Genomic DNA, 23,037 nt, shown 5'->3' on the forward strand with positions numbered 1-23,037 from the left:
GACATTTGAATGTTTATTCTCATTTGTATTGTTCATTATTACAGCAGCCAAAACTTGTGGAATTGTTCTAAACAACTGCATTAATAACAAGCAAGGTTGCATTGATAATTTATTAACATTGACTTAAGATAGTTATTAATGAACCTAAAAAGAAGTCTTTTTTTTTTTTTTCACTCTCTATTTCTCAAGAGAGTTTCTTCTAGGGATACAAAGGTATAGTCAAATTTTATGTACAGGTGTGTTCCTTTATAGTGCTATTTATAATGGCAATATGTCAATGACCTTCACTTTAGAGCTATCAGTATATGGTTAGGTAACCGATGGCTCCTACATATGATATATGTTTTTAAATTTAAATACAATACAGAAATATCTACATTTTAAGGTTAAATCAAAATGAAAGACAAATTTCATTTCTAACATTCCAATTTAAAAAAATATATACACATACACGACTACACGGAAAATCTAATAAACATTAATATTTATTATATCATTGGGTCATGGAATTATTGGATTTTTGCTTTCTGAGTTAAATTTGTATGAGGAGAGTTACTTTGACAATAAAGTAGGTGACACTGGCAATGACAAACAAAGAGATATATGAGACTATGTGCTTGTACTTTACCAGTAAGCTATAACCTTGACTTCAGGGCATTCAAATCACCACAAACTATAGTGTGTATAGATGAAATAAACACCTAAAGCTTAACAAATGTCATTGTGAGAGCCTATTTTATACAAAGATTCATATCTATTACTTCTGTAAATACAACTATCAAATTTTTCTGGCAAATCCTTAACTACCCTAGCTTATTTGGTCAAATGTTTCATTTCAGGTAGATTTTTTTTTTAATAGGAAGACAATTTTCTATATTGAAAGGACCTAATTCCTGCTATGATAACAATATAGGGCAAGTATAGAAATAAAACAAAATGTAATTATTAACAAAATGTAAGTTACTTGTTTTCAATTTATCAGTTAAAAACTCAAAAATGGGCGCCTGCCTGGGTGGCTCAGTCGGTTGAGTGTCCGACTTCGGCTCAGGTCATGATCTCACGTTTCGTGGGTTCGAGCCCCGTGTCAAGCTCTGTGCTGACAGCTCAGAGCCTGGAGCCTGTTTCAGATTCTGTGTCTCCCTCTCTCTCTGCCCCTCCCCCACTTGCACTCTGTCTCTCTCTGTCTCAAAAATAAATAAACATTTAAAAAAAAACCTCAAAAACAAGTAGAGAATGAATGAGCCCTATTTTTCAACAAGGTCTTATTCTAAACTGCCAAATTAAAATAGATCATAATACAATATATTGTCTCTTATTTACATAACAAATCAATGAGACTATTTCAACTACTGCATTTCAATTTTTTGAGTGGTCATTAAAGAACCATTTAGCAATCAGAATGGAGGAAGTAAATGCATGAAATATGTATTATAGCTACTTACATGAAATTATACATGTGAAAACACTTATTCTTACATTGAGAATGAAAGTAATTAGCAATGCAAACAAGAGGAAAATAAGTAGATATTTATAAGTTATGTAATCCAATTGTTTTTTAATTCACTCTACACCAAGAGTACAACTACCCTATTGCAGTCTTGGTCAACCCCAAGGCCAAGAAATATAAAAAATAAGATATGATCCTAACCACCCCCAAACAGTCTGACCTAAAATCTGAAGATAGGAAAATGCTATTTCGCTCTCACAGTAAATACATGTTACTCATAGAGTATCAGTACCATATAATTCACATATAACACATTTTGCAAGTGCAAAGGCAAAAGTTCTTTTCCAATAACTAACCTGCATACTGAGTAGGTAGGGAAGGTTTCTGAACACGTTCTTATAAAAGAAAGCTATCATCTATGTGTATTTGTGATTTATATTGTGATATTAGAGATTGCAGTTAACTTACAAAATATATATTTTGAAATTCAGTACCAAGTGGGTAATGCAGATGGTGTTGGATGTGTTACACAGTAGCCTCATATATCATGACCATGACAAAGACTTTTTTTCTGTATAACATACTTGACCATAAACATAGTGGCATTACTGGGAGTATTACAAATTATCTAGGCTGGCAAACATTATAAACATTCCAAGGATGATTAATTTCTAAAAATAACAAAGTTAAGCAGAGCTTAGAAGTCAAGCTGACTTTTTCACAATCAATAAAATATGACTTCATAAAGAGAATTATATGGCAAGATGCTATGCAGTGAAATGTATTTTTATATTTTCTCAAGCTTCATATTTTATTAGAAGTTAAGAAATGTGCATATTATTTTAAATCACTGACACATTAAACAGTATTATAACTGTAAAAATCAGATTAATAATAAAATGCAAATTACATAAAAATATAGTACTAAATATATATGGGTATGATCAACAGTTTTGCTCTTAATAGCTGATTATTATAATTAATTCCTTGAACATAATAAAAAACAGCCTATAAAGTCCACAAATATATAAATACACATGCAACTTTAAAAAATAGACTGTCAGAAAAAATATGCATATGGTGGTTAGAGAAGGATTTTTTTAAGCCTCATTTTGCATGCGGAGGTACCATAAATATATTGTTCCCCTTTACCCACAGGAAGTTCCAATTATCCTGGTTTCTATCTTTTCAATTGTGATGCAGTTTATAAGTACAATTTAATCAAGAGGAGATACGGTTAAAATATCTGAGCACCCCAACCACCTTCTCAATCCATTGTGGCTTGGGTACCAGATCTCTTAGCCCATGTATCACACTGGACATTGGTATTCCTTTACTGCCAATCATAATAAGCCCTAGTGCCCAGGTTATTATCAGACTATTGTTCTCCAATTCCCTTCTTGTCCCTTGCTCCCAACCACATCAATATAACAACAACAACAACAAAAAAATCCTTTATCTTCATGCTACACTACATTAGTTAACAGCAAAAAACTGGCCATCTGCTTTAGTGGTTTCTTTTTACTTCTGCCAGGTCTCGCTGCATTATAGATAAGGGTTTATGGCTGTACGGGAAAGGGGCACAGTCATGGAAAACAGAAAAAAAGAGAAATACAGAGGTACACAGAGACAAAAAATATGAACAGATAAACACAGAACCAGAGACATTTCCTACCTTAAAAATTGTGTATATATACATATACAGTGTGGATGTACTGATTAATTTTGTTTTCCTATATCAAACACTGGCCAGACTTTCTAGGAAAACATGGAGATTATTCAACTAACGTAAACACTTTTCAGATTTATTCTTTAGCTTACTTTCTAATTTTACCCATGTGGAAATCAGGCACAAAATGCACCACCAAAAATTATATATTACCAGTTATGTAGTACCACCACTGCAACTATATACAATCATATACTATAATACGTTATTATATATAGACAATTATATACTAAACCTTCATGCATACCAGCTTGAGAATTTGTTTAGAAACTAGTACCGAGAATATACTGGAAAAACTTAAATGGAGAGGTTCAAGTACCAAAAAAAAAAGTGTATTTCAATTCTCACAGTAAGATGAAGATAATTTGGAATTCTTATCTAATTCTCAGAGTGTTAGCTCCATTTCAGGGTAGTTAGGAATAGAAAAATATAAGAAAGATTTACCAAAGCCAAGTACTACATTAGAAGCTATATATAGATATTATTCTATTTTCTAAAATAACTCTGAGGGAATAAATGTTCAAGCTTGCAGATAAAAAGCAGGCTTACAAATTTTTAAGTTGCTGTTAGCTCCTTGAGGGAAGAATTAATATCTTTTGTTTACTGCCATATTTTTAGTAGCTAGCCCAGTTTTCTGGCTCACATTGGGTGATAATGGATATTTGTCAACAAGTTCACCAAGTAACACGGTTACAGAACTAGTAGCTGGCAGAGCTGAAATTTCATCACAGGTCTGTGAGACTTCCAAAGCCCCATCTGCCTGTGCCCAGAACATGGAAGAGGCAGGGGATCTGCATGTCTGCCTCACCTTCTCCCAAATGATCAGAAGAATTGAGATGGTTTTCTCTGCAGGGAAGAAAGGCCTTCATAGTAATTGATTAACTACTGGCAGTAAGGCCAGAGCTCAAGAAGCCAGGTCCTTCATTTTAAATCCCATCTAGGTCTCATAATAGTTGTATAACTTCAGTCAAGTTCCTTTACCATTCAGTATGTCAATGTTTTTACTGTAAAAAAATGATAATGATAATACAGTAAAACCTTGGATTGTGAATGACTTGTTCTGTGAGTGTTCTGCAAGATGAGCAAACATTTCTAATAAATTTTAACTTGAAAAAAGAACGATGTCTTGCAATATGAGTAGCACATGACATCTCACATCACATGATCACAACTGAGCCAATGGTTCTTGAAATTCGTTTTGATATACGAGTACTTTGGATTACAAGCAAGTTTCCAGAATGAGTTATGCTTGCAAACCAAGGTTTTACTGTAATAGTAAATATATTAAACCCATGAGAATGTTGTGAGGATTAATTGTATCAATACATCTAAAGTTCATGGCTATGAAATCAGTAGCCATCATTATTATTTGCTCTGGAGAAAATCAGGAGCATAACCTGGAGTTATCAGGTCATACCCAGATAACTTAATTCTCTATGGTCAGGAGTAGCAAATGAAGCTGGACATCTCAACAGCAGTAGGCAAAGAGATGCTACCAGGGGATGTTTCGAAAACAAGAGTACGTCCTTCTGTAACTGTGACATCATTTTAACTCAGCTGTCTAAATTTCCAAGTTATGTGGTATTCCTTTAAGACAGGATTGGGGGGCGCCTGGGTGGCGCAGTCGGTTAAGCGTCCGACTTCAGCCAGGTCACGATCTCGCGGTCCGCGAGTTCGAGCCCCGCGTCGGGCTCTGGGATGACGGCTCAGAGCCTGGAGCCTGTTTCCAATTCTGTGTCTCCCTCTCTCTCTGCCCCTCCCCCGTTCATGCTCTGTCTCTCTCTGTCCCAAAAATAAATAAACGTTGAAAAAAAAATTAAAAAAAAAAAAAGACAGGATTGGTAGGGATTCTAAAAAGAAAAAAAAGTCTATCTTCTAATATCAACACTGATCAAAGGTACATGCATTCCTGTATTTATAAGCAATCTGGGTTCCAAAAGGCTGTTCATATGAAGAAGCCCTTTGTTTACAAGTCAGAAATGGCATCACAAAAGCAGTAGAGAAGGCCTTCTATAGAAGACAGACAAAACTGACTTGCATTTTTTCAGGTGTGAAGTTTTAAAATTCCTATTCAAGGTAATAAGGATAAAGTTTATAAATAGAAAGCTTCTATATTATGTAGCATAATATGGCTCAAAGTCAAGATAATATAAAGTAGTTCACATGCAGCGGAAAGGATTACTTCAATTTTAGCCCAACATATTTTATATACCAGGTCAATTTTCTATTTGCTCTATTAGGAGTTTTTAAATACTTTTCAGAGTTACTCAGAGAGAGGATGAGTGTGTGAATGGGTGTGTGTGTGTGGTGGTGGGGAGCGGGGTGAGACAGGTCCAAATCCAAGTCCCATGATCTATGGCTCAGCCATGTTTGGGGCCAAATGAAATACACAGTGGGTATCAGTTTCTAGAAATCAGAAATTTCACCTCTGAAAAGAGAGCCTCTTACAATGTCTATTTCTGCTATTTTTAATCTACCTTCCCCTAACTAAGTATAACTTTAGACTGACTTTTTAAATATGAATTTTATGTATACATATAGAGTGAAAGAGTTTTGTTTTTTGTTTTTTTCTGATTATCAGCATCAAATGAAATAGCTCTTATGGTTAGCTAATTTCCAGTTGTTACAATGAGAACAAAAATAAACTAGTGAGGCAGATAGTATGACGAAGAAAATTAACATGTTCAAACACTGAATACTTGTCATGCACTGTGCTAGATTCTCTACACATGCTATTCATTTAATCCTGAAAATAACCTTATGAGTGAGGCATCTTTATAACACCAAAAAACCCAATTAGAATAATCTTTAGATATACAGATAATTAGAAAAACACTTGTTTAAAGGGACAGAATTCTTTTATTGTCCCTTACCACAAAATGATATATGTACCCAATTATGTGAATGTAAGTTCTCCATCAGTATATGGATTAAAGAAACATTTTGAAATTTTTGATGAATTTGCATCATTTAAAACTAGATGGTTGTACAGGTTTACTTTCATGTCTTTAATAAAGCACTACCTTACGTTGTAGTGATTACTTTAGAAAACATGTGCTAAAGCAGGGAAACTTTAGGGGAAAAAATGTCAAAAGACACAGAAGGTATTTTATCCAGTTTTTATAGTGACGGCAGAATGTAATTCAGGTTGACACAAGAATATGTGCCAAATTCAGAATTGCATCCCTGATAAACTACAACAGATATTTGTAGTCAATTAAAAACCAAAAGTGAGCTAAAGAGGCTAAAAATTGATTTCAGGTGCTTGCTACACTATACTATTCTGAGACCTCCTAAGCAGTTGTAAATACAGCTGTGTCCCTTTCTTTGCTATAATTGCCATTAATGTATGAGAGAGTGACTGTGTTATACCATTTTCATCTAAGTGCAAAACCAGTGATAATTAGTAGAAGACTTTAAATTGTCAATAAGCTACATATGTATGTAGACTCTGCCAGTTTTTAGAAAGATTCAGTGAATATTCTACTAAGTCGTATACAGTTTCTCTTATTTATTATCTTTCACAAAATTTGCAACGATGGATCATTTAACTATCACATTTGTGTTATAAATACCAAAATGTCTAAATGAACAAAATATACAGTTTTTTATAAGGTGATCAGTTTTCTTCCGTAAAATTATCTTTCATCATATGTTCATATCATTTTGGCATTTTTTTCTTTCTTTGCATTAAAAGGTATATGAAAGAAACATTTTTTGGTTAAATGAGAGGTTTAGTTTGCATTCTGTATATTAAAGACTGAACACAGTAGTAAACACTCAGAAACAAACGATTACTTGGTGTAAGAAAGCAGATTTTGGGGGTGTTTTCTTTCAAATATACATACTTATTAAATTAAAAAGTATTGTAATTACAAAAATAGGAAGGCCAAAAAATTCAGAATAAATGATATAGTTAACAATTCAGCTGATTTTCCACAAGTGTGGTAAAAACAAATAGTAAAACATGCAAGAATTCTTTAAAAAATACATTTCAAAAGCTACTTTCAGAAATGAAACTCAAAGTTGTATTTATTGCAGCTCATGGTACATATTATGGCCTTTTTAATTTAATTTAGTTCTATTTATGCAGGCAAAAGCTGCTAAATCATGGAGCAAAGATTTACAAGAAAGGATCCAGTGCAAATAGGGACAACATGAAGCTTCGCACAAAAATCTAAGTAAAGGTCTTACCTTGAATGATCGGTGCTATGAGCATCATAAAGACTAGTAGCTGTGATGGCCACATGGCTGTGAACTCGGGCGTGAGTGCCTCAAAACTGAGTGTTCCCAGCGTGAAACAAAATGAGTGTATTTCTGGTTCCTCTTCTGTATTCCAAGACCGATGATTTAAAAAAAAAAAAAAAAAAAAACTTTCCCTCAAAAAAAAAAAAATCCTCAAAAACAGAAACACCAGTATCCCAAATTTGAATCCTGCAAACAAGAAAACAAAATGGATTATCAAATACACATATTCTCATCTTAATTCCTTGAAAGTTCATTTGCTGACTTGAACATCTGTATACCTCCCTCCCTTCATTCTAATTTATTAAGGTGTCATATATAAAAATGAGGAAGTAACCTGCAGGACACTATTTATGCATATATCACCACAGAGTTTATTTCCCTGCTTCCAAACTGACTGAAAGAAATAATTCAGTCTCGCTGGAAAAGTTAATATCAATATGTTATATCAATTTGTACCATAATAAATTAGCAATTGATTTGTATAATTTGTTAATATGTATAGAGTTGGGGTTTATTTTATATAAAAATTTTCCACAAACCTATTTTTTTACTAACATTAGAATAATAAAGCAAAAATTCATTCATTACCATTACCATAAGATTCATTGATCACCATATACTACAAGTTAACAAATAAAAGTTACATGTATGAGTCTTACTTTCATTCTAGTCCCTGATATTCAATTCAGAAATCATTCTAAATATTAACTATATTATTTTCCAAAACATCTTTGTACATTAATCCATGAAGATCTTAGATTTATGTTAAGTACTTATGCTTAAATATAGCTAATTCATTCAAAGGAGGTTTACTGAATATCCACTGAAATACAAAGCACTGGGCTAGGAACACAGGATAGGACACTGAACAAAACATGGAAATGATTCTTCAGGATCTTACAATTTAAGATGTGGAATCTTGCTTAAAAGTTTTAAATATGTATGGAAGACATTAAAAACTTTAAGCATTAAGAAAGTTATTTTACTGAACCAAACTGATAGAGCTGCCTTCTCTTAAAGACTGCACAGATTTATCTTAAGAAGTAAAAATACTGAAAGAGTGTGACCCAAATTTTGAAGATGTTTTTCACAGTCAGCACCTTTAAAACGGATCAATCAGTACAAACTGGGTCGTTCTCCTCTCTCTCTCTCTCTCTTCTAGAAAGCCCTATAGAAATCTCCATATAATGAAATTTATTTCTATCAGGAAAGGAGTTCGCATTTCAAACCCAATATTTAAAACAATTTCATATTTTGGGCTTATAAATTTAAAAGTTTTCCAGAAAGGGTTATATAAAATAGAGATAGTTTACTGAAGCCTGTATTGATAAACCTCATTCCGATGAAATAAATTCCAAACATTTCTGAAATATTTGCCTTAGTTATAAGGCAAAACTACACAGATTTATGTGAATTTCTGGCATTGTTACTTACAGCATGGCACTTAAGAGCACAGATTCTGGAGCAAGACCACCCAATTTCAATTATTAGCTCTACCAGTACTGTGACCTTGCTTGAGCAAGTCATTTAAACCCTCAGTGCCTCACTTCCCTAGTTGATTCATATGCCTCTATGAACATTTAATGAGCTAAAATTTGGAATCTTTAATTATATACGTAAAAATATGTACTGCCCAGAACAGTGTCTAGAACATAAGTGTATGTGTTCAGATTATTATACATCTCATTAGTTTTCAACATTATCCTATTCATCCTTTTAACATGTATGTATTAAGAAGCAAGACCATTCAATAATTTGGCTCAAAAATGTTTTGACTCACTATGGTATAGACAGGCTACAAGAACACTAAATCTGAACACAAAGATTAAAAAAAAAGTTTCATCTCACAGACACATTGTAAGAAAATGAAGCTCACAGGAGACAGTCCAATAATATTTTACTTTGACAAACAGGATTGATGAGAAAAGAAGTGGTTGAGAGAAAAGAGAAGGTATGTGGAAAGGGAAGCATGTGAAATATTTTCGTTCCTTCTCCTATTCACACTCTGACAAAGAAATCATTCAGAACTTATTCTTAATTGCTATGCGTGTAATGCTTTCAAAGAATAACTTTTGAAACAAATTGCTAACTTAAAACATTATTTAATATACATGTGATAATTAATGGGCACTCAAAAATGGATACTAAAACTGACTGATATACCACCAACTAAACAATACTTCCTTATTCTCAACATTTAGTTACTATGTCTTTTCTTTTCTTTCCTCTAAGTCCATTGAATATACCAGTGTCAAAAATGGCATTAGATGCATGTATGCACAAAGACACACACAAACACATAAATATACACAGAACTACTTTGCCACTGGAAATAACCATGGGTAGCCACTAGGCGAATTATTTATTCATTACTTGAAAAATATATACTACATACTAACTCTGGCAGATACTGAGAATGCAGATAAAGGAGAACAATTTTTCTCACAACTCACACTCATGGGAAAAACAGAACACAGGAAAGGAAGTTACAAGATAAAGAAGAGAATAAATTATATTATTTATTTTATTAATTATTTTAATTATTAATTACTTATTTTATTAATTAATTATTTTAGTGCCTATCATATATCAAGAAATGTTCTGGATATTATACAATTATCTGCTTTAATTCTCCATACAAATCTGTAAAGCAGATAATATGATTTCATGTTTCCTGAGGAAGAAAATCAAAAATGTTATGCAACAAGAATTCCAAACCAAATGTCTGATTCCAACATCAGTGTTCTTTGCTCTCTCTATAGTAGAAATAAACAAGAACATGTAAGAGGATAATTAGGGGTATTAATTGTGCAAAGGAAGGGGCCAATGTAGCAAGTTTCCCAAAAAGATTTAGGCCTTTCTTAAATATGTTTTTTTTTTTAATTTTTTTAAATGTTTATTTATTTTTGAGAGAGAGGGAATGAGTGGGGGAGGGGCAGATAGAGAGGGAGACAGAATCTGAAGCAGGCTCCGGGCTCTGAGCTGTTAGCACAGAGCCTGGCACGGGTCTCGAACTCACGAACCACAAGATCATGACCTAAGCTGAAGTCAGATGCTTCACCAACTGAGCCACCCAGGCGCCCCTTAAATATGTCATTTGATTGTGAAGAGTGGAGAACCTGGAACAGCATGGATATACTAGGTAGACATAGAGGGGCAAAGAGAAAAGTGAAGACATGTTTAAAAAGGAAACCAGACTAAGTGTAACATGGTATCCTTCGGAGGAACAGGGAAAATTATTTCCATAGTGAAATATGAGTATTACTATTGTGAATTCTTGTTTTAGTGGAAATCAGAATAGTATTTCATGTTATATATTTATTTCCACAGTGATAAAACAGTGGGAGAAAGTTACTTTATAGAAAAGATAAGAAAATGCATATTATTTATAATAATGATTTGTTTTAAGATATCATAGCAGGACACGAAACCACAACTACTCAGATATTTTTCATTGTATTTGAGCATAGGAATTTGTTTTCATGATTATCGGGTAAACAGAGGTGAGGAAAGAAATTGAGAATAGAAGCTATTATTTAAAGAGGGTAACATGTCCTCACAATCCAGTAACACCACCCACCTATCATTCACCCACAGCCCCAAAATAATGTGCTAATATGGGGGCATATATAATAAAATTGCAATAATTAAACCATATAATTTTTTTATTTTTTTTAATGATTATTTATTTTTGAGACAGAGAGAGACAGAGCATGAATGCAGGAGGGTCAGAGAGAGGGGGAGACACAGAATCTGAAGCAGGCTCCAGGCTCTGAGCTGTCAGCACAGAGCCTGACATGGGGCTCTAACTCACAGACAGTGAGATCATGACCTGAGCCGAAGTCAGAGGCTCAACCGACTGAGCCACCCAGGCGCCCCAAACCATATAAATTTTAATAGATACTTTGAAAGACAAGATTGCTCATAACCTATAGAAAGACAAACTATTATTGCTTGCCTACTAACAGTGAAAAAAAATAGGAAACTTTCTGGGATATTTTGTTTTCTAATTTATGTTATTAACTACCAAAACAATCAGTTTCATACAAAAGGGATTTCCACTTAAGACATGTCTGAAACAAAGCTCGTCAAACACACACAGAGAAGAAAAACCAAGAAAAGGCACTAAAGACTCATTAAGTCACATATAACAAGAAAATTACACATGAAAAAGACTCGCTATTGACATAAAGCATTTAACCAGTCAATTTCAAAACGCAGTTCCACCTACAATAAATTTCTTTTGCCTTCTCTATGTACCACACACTGTGCTAACACTGTGGTTCAAGGGGGAAGAGTGTGGCTACAAGTCTAAGAGGTAGTAGCCCTTTTACAACCACTGGCAGTAAAATATAAATGCTAAAAGGTATATTTACCAATAATTATAGCGCTGTGCAAAATGTGGTATGTGTTACGTGAGATGTTCTAGGAACACAAAGTGAAAAGCTGTCAGATGTTCTTCTGTAAATGCAAGGTATTTAAAATTATACTTGACACAAAATTAAGGTTGCCAGAGGGAGGGAGTGGTAATAGGCAGAATGGGCAAAAGGCAGTGAGAGATATAGGCCTCCAGTAATGGAATGAATAAGTCACAGGGATAGAAGGTACAGCATAGGGAATATTGTCAATAGTATCGGCATAGTGTTGTATGGCGATACATGGTAGATATACTTGGATGAGCAGAGCCTCACATATAGACTTATTCAACCAATATGCTTTGCACCCGGAACTATTGTAACACTGTGTCTCAACTATACTTCAATTAAAAAAAATTATGCTGACCTAATATTCTGGTGTTAAGGCAAGATTGAATACCTCTCTGAATCTCAGTTACTGCAAGTATAAAAGAGAGAACAATATTCACCTTGCAAATTGGTTGTGAGGTTTACAGATAACGCAAAATACCGTGTGACAGAGATTATCACTGATCATGACTGTCTGTTAGTGTGTGTCTGTCATTCACCAACTTCCTTTGTTTCCTTTATTCCTTCAAAATTGAGGGATAAAGGAAGCACCTGATCTCCACCCCTCTCACTTCCAAGTTTGATGACTAATAGCACCGGTATCTGGGTATCCACACTCTCCTTGAGAATTCTATAGCTGAACAATGTACACTAAAGTAATGTGAGGTTTCATAAAGGAGAATTTTCAGTGTTTCTCTCATTTAAAATATACTATTTATGACACTAATTTCCAATAATAAACCAACACACTAATGTTTTAAAAATTATTCATAAAAGGTGGCATTTCTAATTTTTATCAAAGATTACCAATTATGACAGTTTTGCCTGCTACCCTATACAAATCATTAATCATTAATATTTAAGATTATAATTATGAAACTGTGTTATTTGACTGATGTTCCATTAAAAGTTAAAAAAAATCACAAAATGGAAAGATATTCTACAAATGTTTTATGTAACCAAAGCCTTCTATCATAAACTACACAGATCATTCCTTATTTGTTAGATTTAGACTAACCTGCCCTCATATCCAATACACTTACACTTTGAAAGTTATTTGAACTTTTCTTGTTATTGCTGAAACAAAAGTTCTTTTAAATTTAAAACATTGATTTTACTTTGGGCAAATTCTCACCTTAAGTTGTAGTGTCATAATTTGTTTTCCCTGTTTAAGTTTTTGATATGTCCTTTTTTTTTTAATTTTTTTTAACGTTTATTTATTTTTGAGACAGAGAGAGACAGAGCATGAACGGGGGAGGGGCAGAGAGAGAGGGAGACACAGAATCTGAAACAGGCTCCAGGCTCTGAGCCATCAGCACAGAGCCCGACGCGGGGCTGGAACTCATGGACCATGAGATCATGACCTGAGCCGAAGTTAGACGCTCAACCGACTGAGCCACCCAGGTGCCCCTGATATGTCCTTCTTAAATCATATTTGGAAGCTTTAATTTTTGTTGTATATTCACTTCCTTTCTACACTCCAAATACTATTTATCTTGGAATTATTACCTTCCTTTGAGCTACTCTTTTTTTTTTTTTTTTTAAGAGAGAGAGAGAGAAAGTATGTGTGTGAGTGGGGAGAGGGGCAGAGGGAGAGAGAGGATCTTAAGTAGTCTTCTCTCTCAGTGCGGAATTGGACACAGGGCTCGATTCCACGACCCTGGAATCATGACCTGAGCCACAAGCAAGAGTCTGACACTTAACCAACTGAGCCACCCTGGCACCCCAACATTTTAGCTACTCTTAATCACATTTCTGTAAGATAATTTACTTTCTCAATCTTTTTCCAAGGAAAATTGCATTTTATTATTAACCTCAAAATAATAATCTATTGAAGATACTATATTATTTTTGTATTATTTGTACATTTTCCCAAGTAATAAATGTTCATTTATCACAAGTTTTGCTAACTATGAACTTTAGTCCATATGAACTTTATAAATTTCAATTAATCCATATTTTACTTTGCCTATTTGCTTCTTTTTGCCATGTAAATCTTTTTCAGAGGTCAATCTTTTTACATGTTTAGTGCACACCAGATGTATAAAGTGCCACGTAGCTCTATTTTAATAATTAATTGGTTTATAGTCCTATAGCCCCATTGCTAATTATAATACAGGAGTTTCCTATATAACATGGTTTGTTTTTCCTTATTTCATATAGGGAAATCATAGCTATTAACTCAAAGGAAAACAAAAAACCCTTACTTTTTTTTTTGAGGTTTTTTTTTTGCATTTATTTATTTATTTTTGAGAAAGAGACAGAATGAACAGAGAAGGGGCAAAGAGACAGAGAGGGACAGAGGATCCAAAGCGGGCTCTGTCCTGACAGCAGAGAGCCTGATGTGACCCTCAAACTCACAAATCATGAGATCATGACCTGAGCTGAAGTCAGAAGCTTAAGTGACTGAGCCACCCAGGCACCAAAAAACCCTTACTTTAGAAGTGTTTACAAATATCACTTGGGTATTATCTATAATTCTTCCAGGGTTAGTACCTGGATTCAGAAATTTGAATGATTTGAAATTACATTCATTAACAAATCAAATATTTACCACAATCCTTCTCCATAAATTATCTTGTTATATACAATTGACATATGATAACCTATGAAAAATAATATAAATATAAATGTGATTAACCTAGGTATTCTATCATTTGTCACTACCTTAACAAGTAAATATCCATTACAAAGCATCTATGTAATCTGATTTATGTGCACATAGCTCACTACATTTATAAATATGATGTACCAATTGTAGCCCAAAAAAGACAAGTGTTTTTGAGAAATATTAATTTAATAAGACTGGAAAATATATTTCACCTAAATTGTTTAGTGTGGCACAGATGCTTATATGAGAGGCTTTATTCAAATCTAAGATTGCAAGATTTCTATGATTTACCAGTGCTGCATAATCATAAATACATATACAGCAATGTTTCATAGTCCATGTCCTATGAAATGACAGACGACCTTTTCTCCCAAAAGTGTCTTTCCAAAAGTAGTTTTACATGGATGACTCCTTCTGATGTGAATGGACATTCTATGAAATAGTTAACTCTTAAGGTAAAGAAGCAGGTTAGCAAGACAAGTTATTAGATTATAAGATAGCTTCCTCCCACCACAATCCTATAAAATATTAAAATGTTTGGTGTGATCATCACTAGGTAGAAGTAAAAAGAATTTTAAAGGAGTTTAGACTGAGTAAATATGTATTTTTTTAAATTTATTTATTTGAGACAGAGAGAGAAAGAGAGCGCGCGAGCACACAAGCAGGGGAGGGGCAGAGAGAGAGAGAATCCCAAGCACGCTCCATATTGTCAACACAGAGTCCAATGCAGGGCTCAAACTGAAGAACTGTGAGATCATGATCTGAGCAGAAATCAAGAGTCCTATGCGTAACTGACTGAGCCACAAAGGCGCCCCTTAATGATCTTATTATTTTAATGTCAGCTATAATTGGCAGTTTATGAAATCTATACATACTGTGTTTCTTTTAAAGTTTTCTTGGTGTTTGCTAAAAGAATTATATCTATTATTTCTTAACTGAGAGAGTGCAGGTGACTATACTATTACTTTGGTCCTTGTATTTGTTTGTTTTTAAAAATTATTTAAAAGTATTTAAAAAGTATTTGTGTTTAAAAAATTAAACACTTTACGGGCGCCTGGGTGGCTGAGTCGGTTAAGCCGCCGACTTCAGCTCAGGTCACGATCTCGCGGTTCGTGAGTTCGAGCCCCACGTCAGGCTCTGGGCTGATGGCTCAGAGCCTGGAGCCTGCTTCCGATTCTGTGTCTCCCTCTCTCTCTCCCCCTCCCCCGTTCATGCTCTATCTCTCTCTGTCTCAAAAATAAATAAAACGTTAATATTTTTTTTAAATTAAACACTTTAACATTTTGACTCTGAAAACAAAAGCATTGCAATAAGTTTAAGGATCTTTTCTTTATTTATTGATGGAGAAAAAAAAACCAACACCGTTGTATTAAGTAACTATTAACAAGTATTTAACTAGGGAGATGGGGGGATGGGTTAAAACAGTGGTGGAATTAAGGAATGCACTCATGATGAGCACTGGGTGATTTATGGAAGTGTTAAATTAACTATATTGTACACCTGAAACTAATAGAATGCTGTGAACTCATTGAAATTAAAATAAAAACTTAAAAATTAAAAAAAAAGTTTCCATAGATTAAAACAAACAAACAAAAACACACACACAAGAAGAAAATGGTGATGGTCATGCAGACGAATCATACACATTCTACTGATACTTGGTTAGTCCTACTAAGTTTCATAGATGACCCTGTGCTTCAGCCATACAAGGGCACTTGCAGACTCTTTAATGTGCTGTTTTCTCATCTCCAAGCCTCCATCCTCTTTTTTATAACTTCACTCATCCTTCAAAATGCAATTAAACAACTTTTCTGGCAGAACTTCCCTGTCTTCTTCCTTTATATTCTGTCTAGTATTGGGCCAAGTACTAGGTACCCAATAAATTTTGAAACAATGATAAATGATACAGGGATCAATATTGGTACTGAGAAGATGTTCTTCCTTTCCACTGAAGAAGGCATTGGAAGGAGACAAAGGTTTCAGAGATGAGGAAGAAGAATGGAGATGTGAAAAATATAAAATTCTTATGTATGAATTCACTTTTGGAATCACATAAAATTGAGCCTCTGATAAAAACAAATGGAACAAGGTAAATATTCAACTACATACCTTAATCCTTAATTGCGTCTGAGTGACCAAATTATTTGCATCAAAATTTATAAAAAAGTATTTAACTATCATGCCTACTTAGTAGCAATATGGAGCTGAACATTTTAGTAATAAATACTATCTTAACTAGTACTTGATCCCTTTGGAGATTCAGAGGAGAGAAAATACAACCATCTTGTTTAATATTTTCTTTCTTTCTTTCTTTCTTTCTTTCTTTCTTTCTTTCTTTCTTTATTACTTTTTTAATACAGGAAATTTATTGTCAAATTGGTTTCCGTACAACACCCAGTGCTCATCCCAAAATTGTTTAATATTTCCAAGAAATATTGAATTCATTCTACCCACACATGTGTTCCTTTAGTAATATGTACCAAGAGATCTTCAGTGAATACAAAGAATGTAAACTTTTTTTGGTCATAGGAGATATGTCATATAGATAGATAGATAGATAGATAGATAGATAGATACACACACACACACACACACACGAGTTTAAGCCCTGCACATATATATGTGTATATATATATACATATATATATATATTTATGAGATATCCACATACACATGCATTATAGAAAGGAGAGGAACAAAAGGAAGAGCAGGAAGAGAACACTGCAGGAGGGCTACAGGAAGAGATAACAAAGGAAATACAAATAATGAAATACAAATTCAAATATAATAAAGACAAGAGTTTTAAAAAAATAGAGGAAATAATCCAGCTTGGAAGATCTGGAAGACCTTCTAGAAGAAAATGGTAATTGTGCTAGAATATGAGGAAATGAGTGAGATTTCACTAAACAGTGACTGAAGGACGAACGTTGTGGGTTAAGGGTTGCTGTGGAAAAGGTAAAGATGACAGAAGACAGCATATTACAGAATGGCCAGTCACTTTGTCTGTCAGGTCTACTGAGTAAGGAGGAGCTGCAGAAAATAAATATACAACCTGTTGGAGGAGCAGAAGAAAAGATTTGAAAGCTTCACAAAGGAATTTGAATCCAATTTGGTCAGTTTTCACCTGTGTATTTTTGTAATAATTAAATATCATTTTGCAATGCATTGAAAGGCAAACATAACATAAATACATAAAAATCACTGCAAGTACCATCTTTGAAGAATGAGAGTAAATATTTATTGTGAATATTTTCCAAAAATTTTTAGAATCCTCTATATTGCTCCTGAATGCTTGAACATTTTGTTCTGAGTTTAATTTGTGTAAATGATCTCTGGTTTGAAATAAAGAGCTTGAGTTAATAGAGGTATTAACCTAAATAGAGATATCATATGAATCATTAAATTAATGAACTAACTAGTATTTATACAGTACCCAACATGACACCATACAAAGATAATGCCATCTTTGCATTTTCATAATACGATGCTTTGTCAGGGTTCCAAACTTCCCTTACACTTCTTAGTGGCTATTACACTATTTGAGATCAAATATTGATTCCAGAGAATCACAACACTTTTAGATACAATGGTACTGCTATCCATTTGGCAATGCATTACCTCCAAATGACAAACTCTAACTGTACTATGTATCTTTATAGATGTTTATTTTATAACACATTCAGTTCCAACACAACCTGGAAGAAATTCAAACATATTACATATGTATATGCCTTGGCCTAGATGTGGATATAGCTATATTTTTCTTAATCCTTCCTTTTTTTTTAATTTTTTTTTTAACATTTATTTATTTTTGAGACAGAGAGAGAGACAGAGCATGAACGGGGGAGGGGCAGAGAGAGAGGGAGACACAGAACCGGAAGCAGGCTCCAGGCTCTGAGCCATCAGCCCAGAGCCGACCCGGGGCTAGAACTCACAGACCGCGGGATTGTGACTTGATCTGAAGTCGGACGCTTAGCCGACTGAGCTACCCAGGCGCCCCTCTCCTTCCTTTTTTTTAATGTTTATTTATTTTTGAGAGAGAGAGACAGCATTAGCAGGGGATGGGAAGAGAGACGGAGACAGGGGATCCAAGCCTAGCTGAGCCATTCAGGTAACCCTCTTAATCCTTTATTTCTGCATTTTTTAAAAAAAATACTAAGCTCCTGTCTTCAAGTATTTGATATTGCATAAGACAGAACCATCAGAAGCAGCAAGAATGAAAGGTACAACATGAACTTTGGAATGAGAAAAAGTGTTAAATCTTCTCCAAGTTGTAAGCTGTATGACCATAGGCAGATTACCTCAATTTTCTATACCCTAATGTTCACATCTGAAATTAATACATATTCCACCAGGTGGTTATAAGGTTTAAGTAAATATATATAGTACCTATAAAGATTCCTGGCAAGAGTAGGTATTTAATACATAGAAAAATCTTTCTTCTCATTTAACGTAAGTTTTATGCTCAAAAGTAGGGTTAAAAATGGTAAATGAAATTACATCTGGTGGTAAGTAGTACAGAAGAACATTTGATAGGGGTTTGTGAGGGGTTAAGTGGGAGAATGGATAGAATCAGAAGATACACTGAAACACTATGCTTTTAGAAGATTAAATTGGTAGTGGTCTATAGAAGAAAATGGAGAGGAAAGAAAAACTACCTTAGGCTAGCCATGTCAATGACAACATTTTTCAGAGTTAGTATGGTAGGAGTCCACAGTGACCTAGAAGCCTAGAACTGTGACTCAAAATAAAGATTATTTGAATAAAGTCAAGACAACACATTTTCAAGTTGTATAAATATCAGTTATATGTTTTTCGGGGTGGGAAGAAAAAGAAATCAGGATGGGAAACTGAGGGAAAAAATGAAGAATGGGCACAGAAGATACAGAAAAAAAAGTTAAATCAAATTAGAAGTAGGAAGAGTAGTTTAGGAATACAACTGCATTTTCCTAGAATTTTCACTCAAGTCTGCGTTCTTTCTTCATTTCTTCCCTATCCCTGCCTCCACAAGTTTCAGAGAGGTCGGAGCAAAGAAAGACCTCTTTGTATTCAGTTAGTGTTTTTTTAAAGGTCACTTACAACACTTTTCAAGCAAGGAAATGCTAAATCTCAACAAACTGTCTGAAAAACTAGCAAATGACTTTTTTCATTGCTTAAGCACAACACCTATCTGCTTATAATTATATTTCAAATACAGTTTGATGCTACGTTAGAAAACAAGTAATCCAGGAAGCTAATTTTAATAGGAAAGTTCTCTAGAGTAAAAGTCCCATGTAATTGTCTTTCAGATAATGTTATAATCTAATAAGTGTCTATTAATGTTTAGGAACAAATTTGGATTTAATGAACATGGCTATTTTTGGCTTTAGGGCAGCATATCATTTAACCATGAAACAGATTGATGTTTTACACAGGATCATTTTCTTGCAAAGTGTCCTTGAGTTAACCTCTTCCCCAAGATCCTACAAAGCATTTGACTGAAGTCTGTTTCCAACAGGCTTTGAATATGAGAATATTTGCTTCTACTGATACATGCAATAGGAAATAAAGTAAGTTTGAAATTAAGGTAAGTAGAAATAATTATGTTAATGCAATTAGTTTGGAAAACAATTCAACTGCTTTAAATGAGATGAAATTAGGAAATGGATCTCATATTCTTTCCATACATCTGATTTGTCAATAGATCCTTTACTTCACTCTTCAAGAATAAAAATACAGTTGATCTTTACACAATGCAGGGGTTGAGGGAACCAACTCCGTGCAGTTAAAAATCCGGGTATAACTTTTGACTCCCCCAAAACTTAACTAATAGTTACCAATAACATAGTTGATTAGCACACATTTTTGTATGCTATATGTATTATATACTGTATTTTAGAATAAAGCTAGAAAAAAGAAAATATTAAGAAAATCATAAGGGGGGCACTTGTGTGGCTCAGTCTGTTGAGCGTCCAACTCTTGATTTCAGCTCAGGTCACAATCCCAGGGTCCTGGGATTGAACTCGCGTTGGGCTCCAGGCTGAGCACGGAGACTGCTTAAGATTCCCTCTCTTTCTCATTCTCTCTCTCTCTCCCTCCCACTCCCCCCCCATCCCTCTCCCCCAACTCATGCTCTCTAATAAAAAAAAATTAGGGGTACCTGGGTGGTTCAGTCGGCTAAGTGTCCAACTCTGTTTCAGCTCAGGTCATGATTTCACGGTTTTTGATTCTGAATCCCATATCTGGCTCTGTGTTGCCAGTGCAGAGCCTGCTTGGGATTCTCCCTATCTCCCTCTCTCTGCCCCTCCCCTGCTCTCTCTCTCTCTCAAAAATAAATAAACTTAAAAAAAAAGGAAAACATTTTTTTTAATTAAAAAAAGAAAATCCTAAGGAGAGAATATACATTTATAGTATTGTACTGTATTTATTGGGGGGGAAAATCCATGTATAAATGGACCCATGCAGTTCAAACCCATGTTTCTCAAGAGTCACCTATGCTCATAAAATCTCAACTTTTTATTATCAATGTTAGTCTGAATCAATAAGTCTAATTTCATTTCTAATAGGAGCCTGTGAATCTATTTCAAAATCTAAAGTGCAGTAGGCAAGATAATCTTCTTTATAACAACAGTAAACAGCTATTGAGCCCTTACATACCCAGGCACTGTCCTAAGAGCTCTTCACATACTAATATATCAATCATTTAATTGATTTTAAATATAAGCATTATGGTTATTCCTATAGAAACTCTAAAGAAAGGGACTAATTTTTTTTTCATTTTTTAAATGTTTTATTTGTTTTTGAGACAGGGAGAGAGAGAGATGGGGGGTCAGAGAGAATGAGCAGGGGAAAGGCAGAGAGGGAAACAGAATCTGAGGCAGACTCCAGGCTCTGAGCTGTCAGCACAGAGCCTGATGTGGGGCTCAGACATGGAGCTCAAACTCACAAACTGAGATCATGACAAGAGCTCAAGTCGGAAGCTTAACTGACTGAGCCATCCAGGCACCCCCAGAAAGGGACTATTGTTATTCCTACTTGACAAATGAGGAAACGAGGAAACAGAGGGGCTAAGAGTGTAAAGAGCTTGCTGAGGTCATATAGCTAAAAATAAACAAGCCCAGATTTACACCGGAACAGTCTCGATCCATAGTGTGTGCTTCCATTCACTTGATTCTACCTTCTCATACCACTTCTATTGACCACTGATTCCAAAGCAGTACTAGTACAAACTGAATGTTTGTGTCACCACCCCCGTCCAAAGTTCATATGTTGAATACTAATGCCCAATGTGATGGTAATTGTAGGAGGGGTCTTTGGTGAATAATTAGGTCACAAGAGCAGAGCCCTCATGGATGGGATTAGTGCCTTTATAAAACAAAGTCTAGAGAAGTTTCTGACCCGTTCCACCATGTGAAGTTACAGAAAGAACACAGCTGTCTATCACCAGGGAACTGAACTCTCATCAGAACCCAACCATACTGGCACCCTGATCTTGAACTTCCAGTCTCCAGAACCGTGAAAAATAAATTTCTGTTGTTTATTAGACACCCAGTCTATGGTATTTTTGTTATAGATTCCTGTGCTAAGGCAGCACTTTACGTAAACGTAAGGTGCTTTTAGCTAGGTTTGGGTAGCATTTAATTTAGGAGTTGTAGGAAATAAGATGAAGATTTAGGATATAGGCATACACTGATATATTCAAACAAGCTTCAGATTGAGAGAATCATGCAATCAACAAAAATCCTTCATTAACTTCACTTTTAAATAACTCCTACCTAGCATGCTGTATGTCTGGTACATTTGAATAGACAGCAATGACCCATTTTATTATTCATGCTTGGTTTGGGTATGGGGTGAGACCACAGACTTCATTAGGAGAGCAAGCCAGGAATGATGATTTTGGAGGTTCTTAGGTGCCAACAAAGTGCTTCTTAAATGATACAAAAAGATGAAAACAATCAGAAAAATAAAATAAAAAGATATCTCCCAAATAAAATGTTGGATACTTCAAAACCTATCAATCTCATTCCAATCAGCGTGACTATTTAATTACTGAAGTATTTTTTTCCAAAAAGGGAACCGAGATTACTCTGATTCTTACCAAAAAAAGCAGATAGATCTTCAAAGTAGAATTGTTGTGACTTTATCATAATTATTCTAATGTCAAGATTCAAATTGACAAGTGATCAGTCAAACTAATCTCAAATGTTTCTAACATTTGTTGGATTTTTATTATCTACAGAGGCTTTATGATTGGGCTAGATTAGTACTGTCTTCTGTTGTTTTCTTGTTGGCAATTTTATAACTAAAATTACCTGAATACTTCAAGATTGAAAACCATGATAATATAATACATCTAGTGTAAGTTTGTGTTATAATTAAAGTTCCAGAGTTTGATTTAAAACTGCCATAGTCACATTTTCTCCTGTAAAAATTAAAAAAAAATATCTTCAATGCAAATAGCACTACAGTTGAGATTTATTAAAAAGCTATTTCCATAGCTGGGAACAATGAATTTTAAACGTCAAATTAGGTGACCAGAATCGTATCAAGCCACATC

The 23,037-nt window shown here is 34.4% G+C and overlaps 1 protein-coding gene across 23 annotated transcripts in view; it reads right to left on the minus strand.

Annotated features, from left to right (window-relative positions):
- The window catches only part of ADGRL3 (adhesion G protein-coupled receptor L3), an 827,855-nt gene that overhangs the window by 516,978 nt on the left and 287,840 nt on the right, over positions 1-23,037 (minus strand). For all 23 annotated transcript variants that reach the window (XM_043572585.1, XM_043572597.1, XM_043572586.1 and 20 more), the window contains exon 3: positions 7,371-7,610. In XM_043572585.1, coding sequence (XP_043428520.1) covers positions 7,371-7,425 — 55 coding nt within the window. In that variant the 5' untranslated portion in view covers positions 7,426-7,610. The remainder of the gene's footprint in view (positions 1-7,370; positions 7,611-23,037) is intronic.

Source organism: Prionailurus bengalensis, chromosome B1 (genome assembly GCF_016509475.1).
Source record: "Prionailurus bengalensis isolate Pbe53 chromosome B1, Fcat_Pben_1.1_paternal_pri, whole genome shotgun sequence".
NCBI lineage: Eukaryota > Metazoa > Chordata > Mammalia > Carnivora > Felidae > Prionailurus > Prionailurus bengalensis.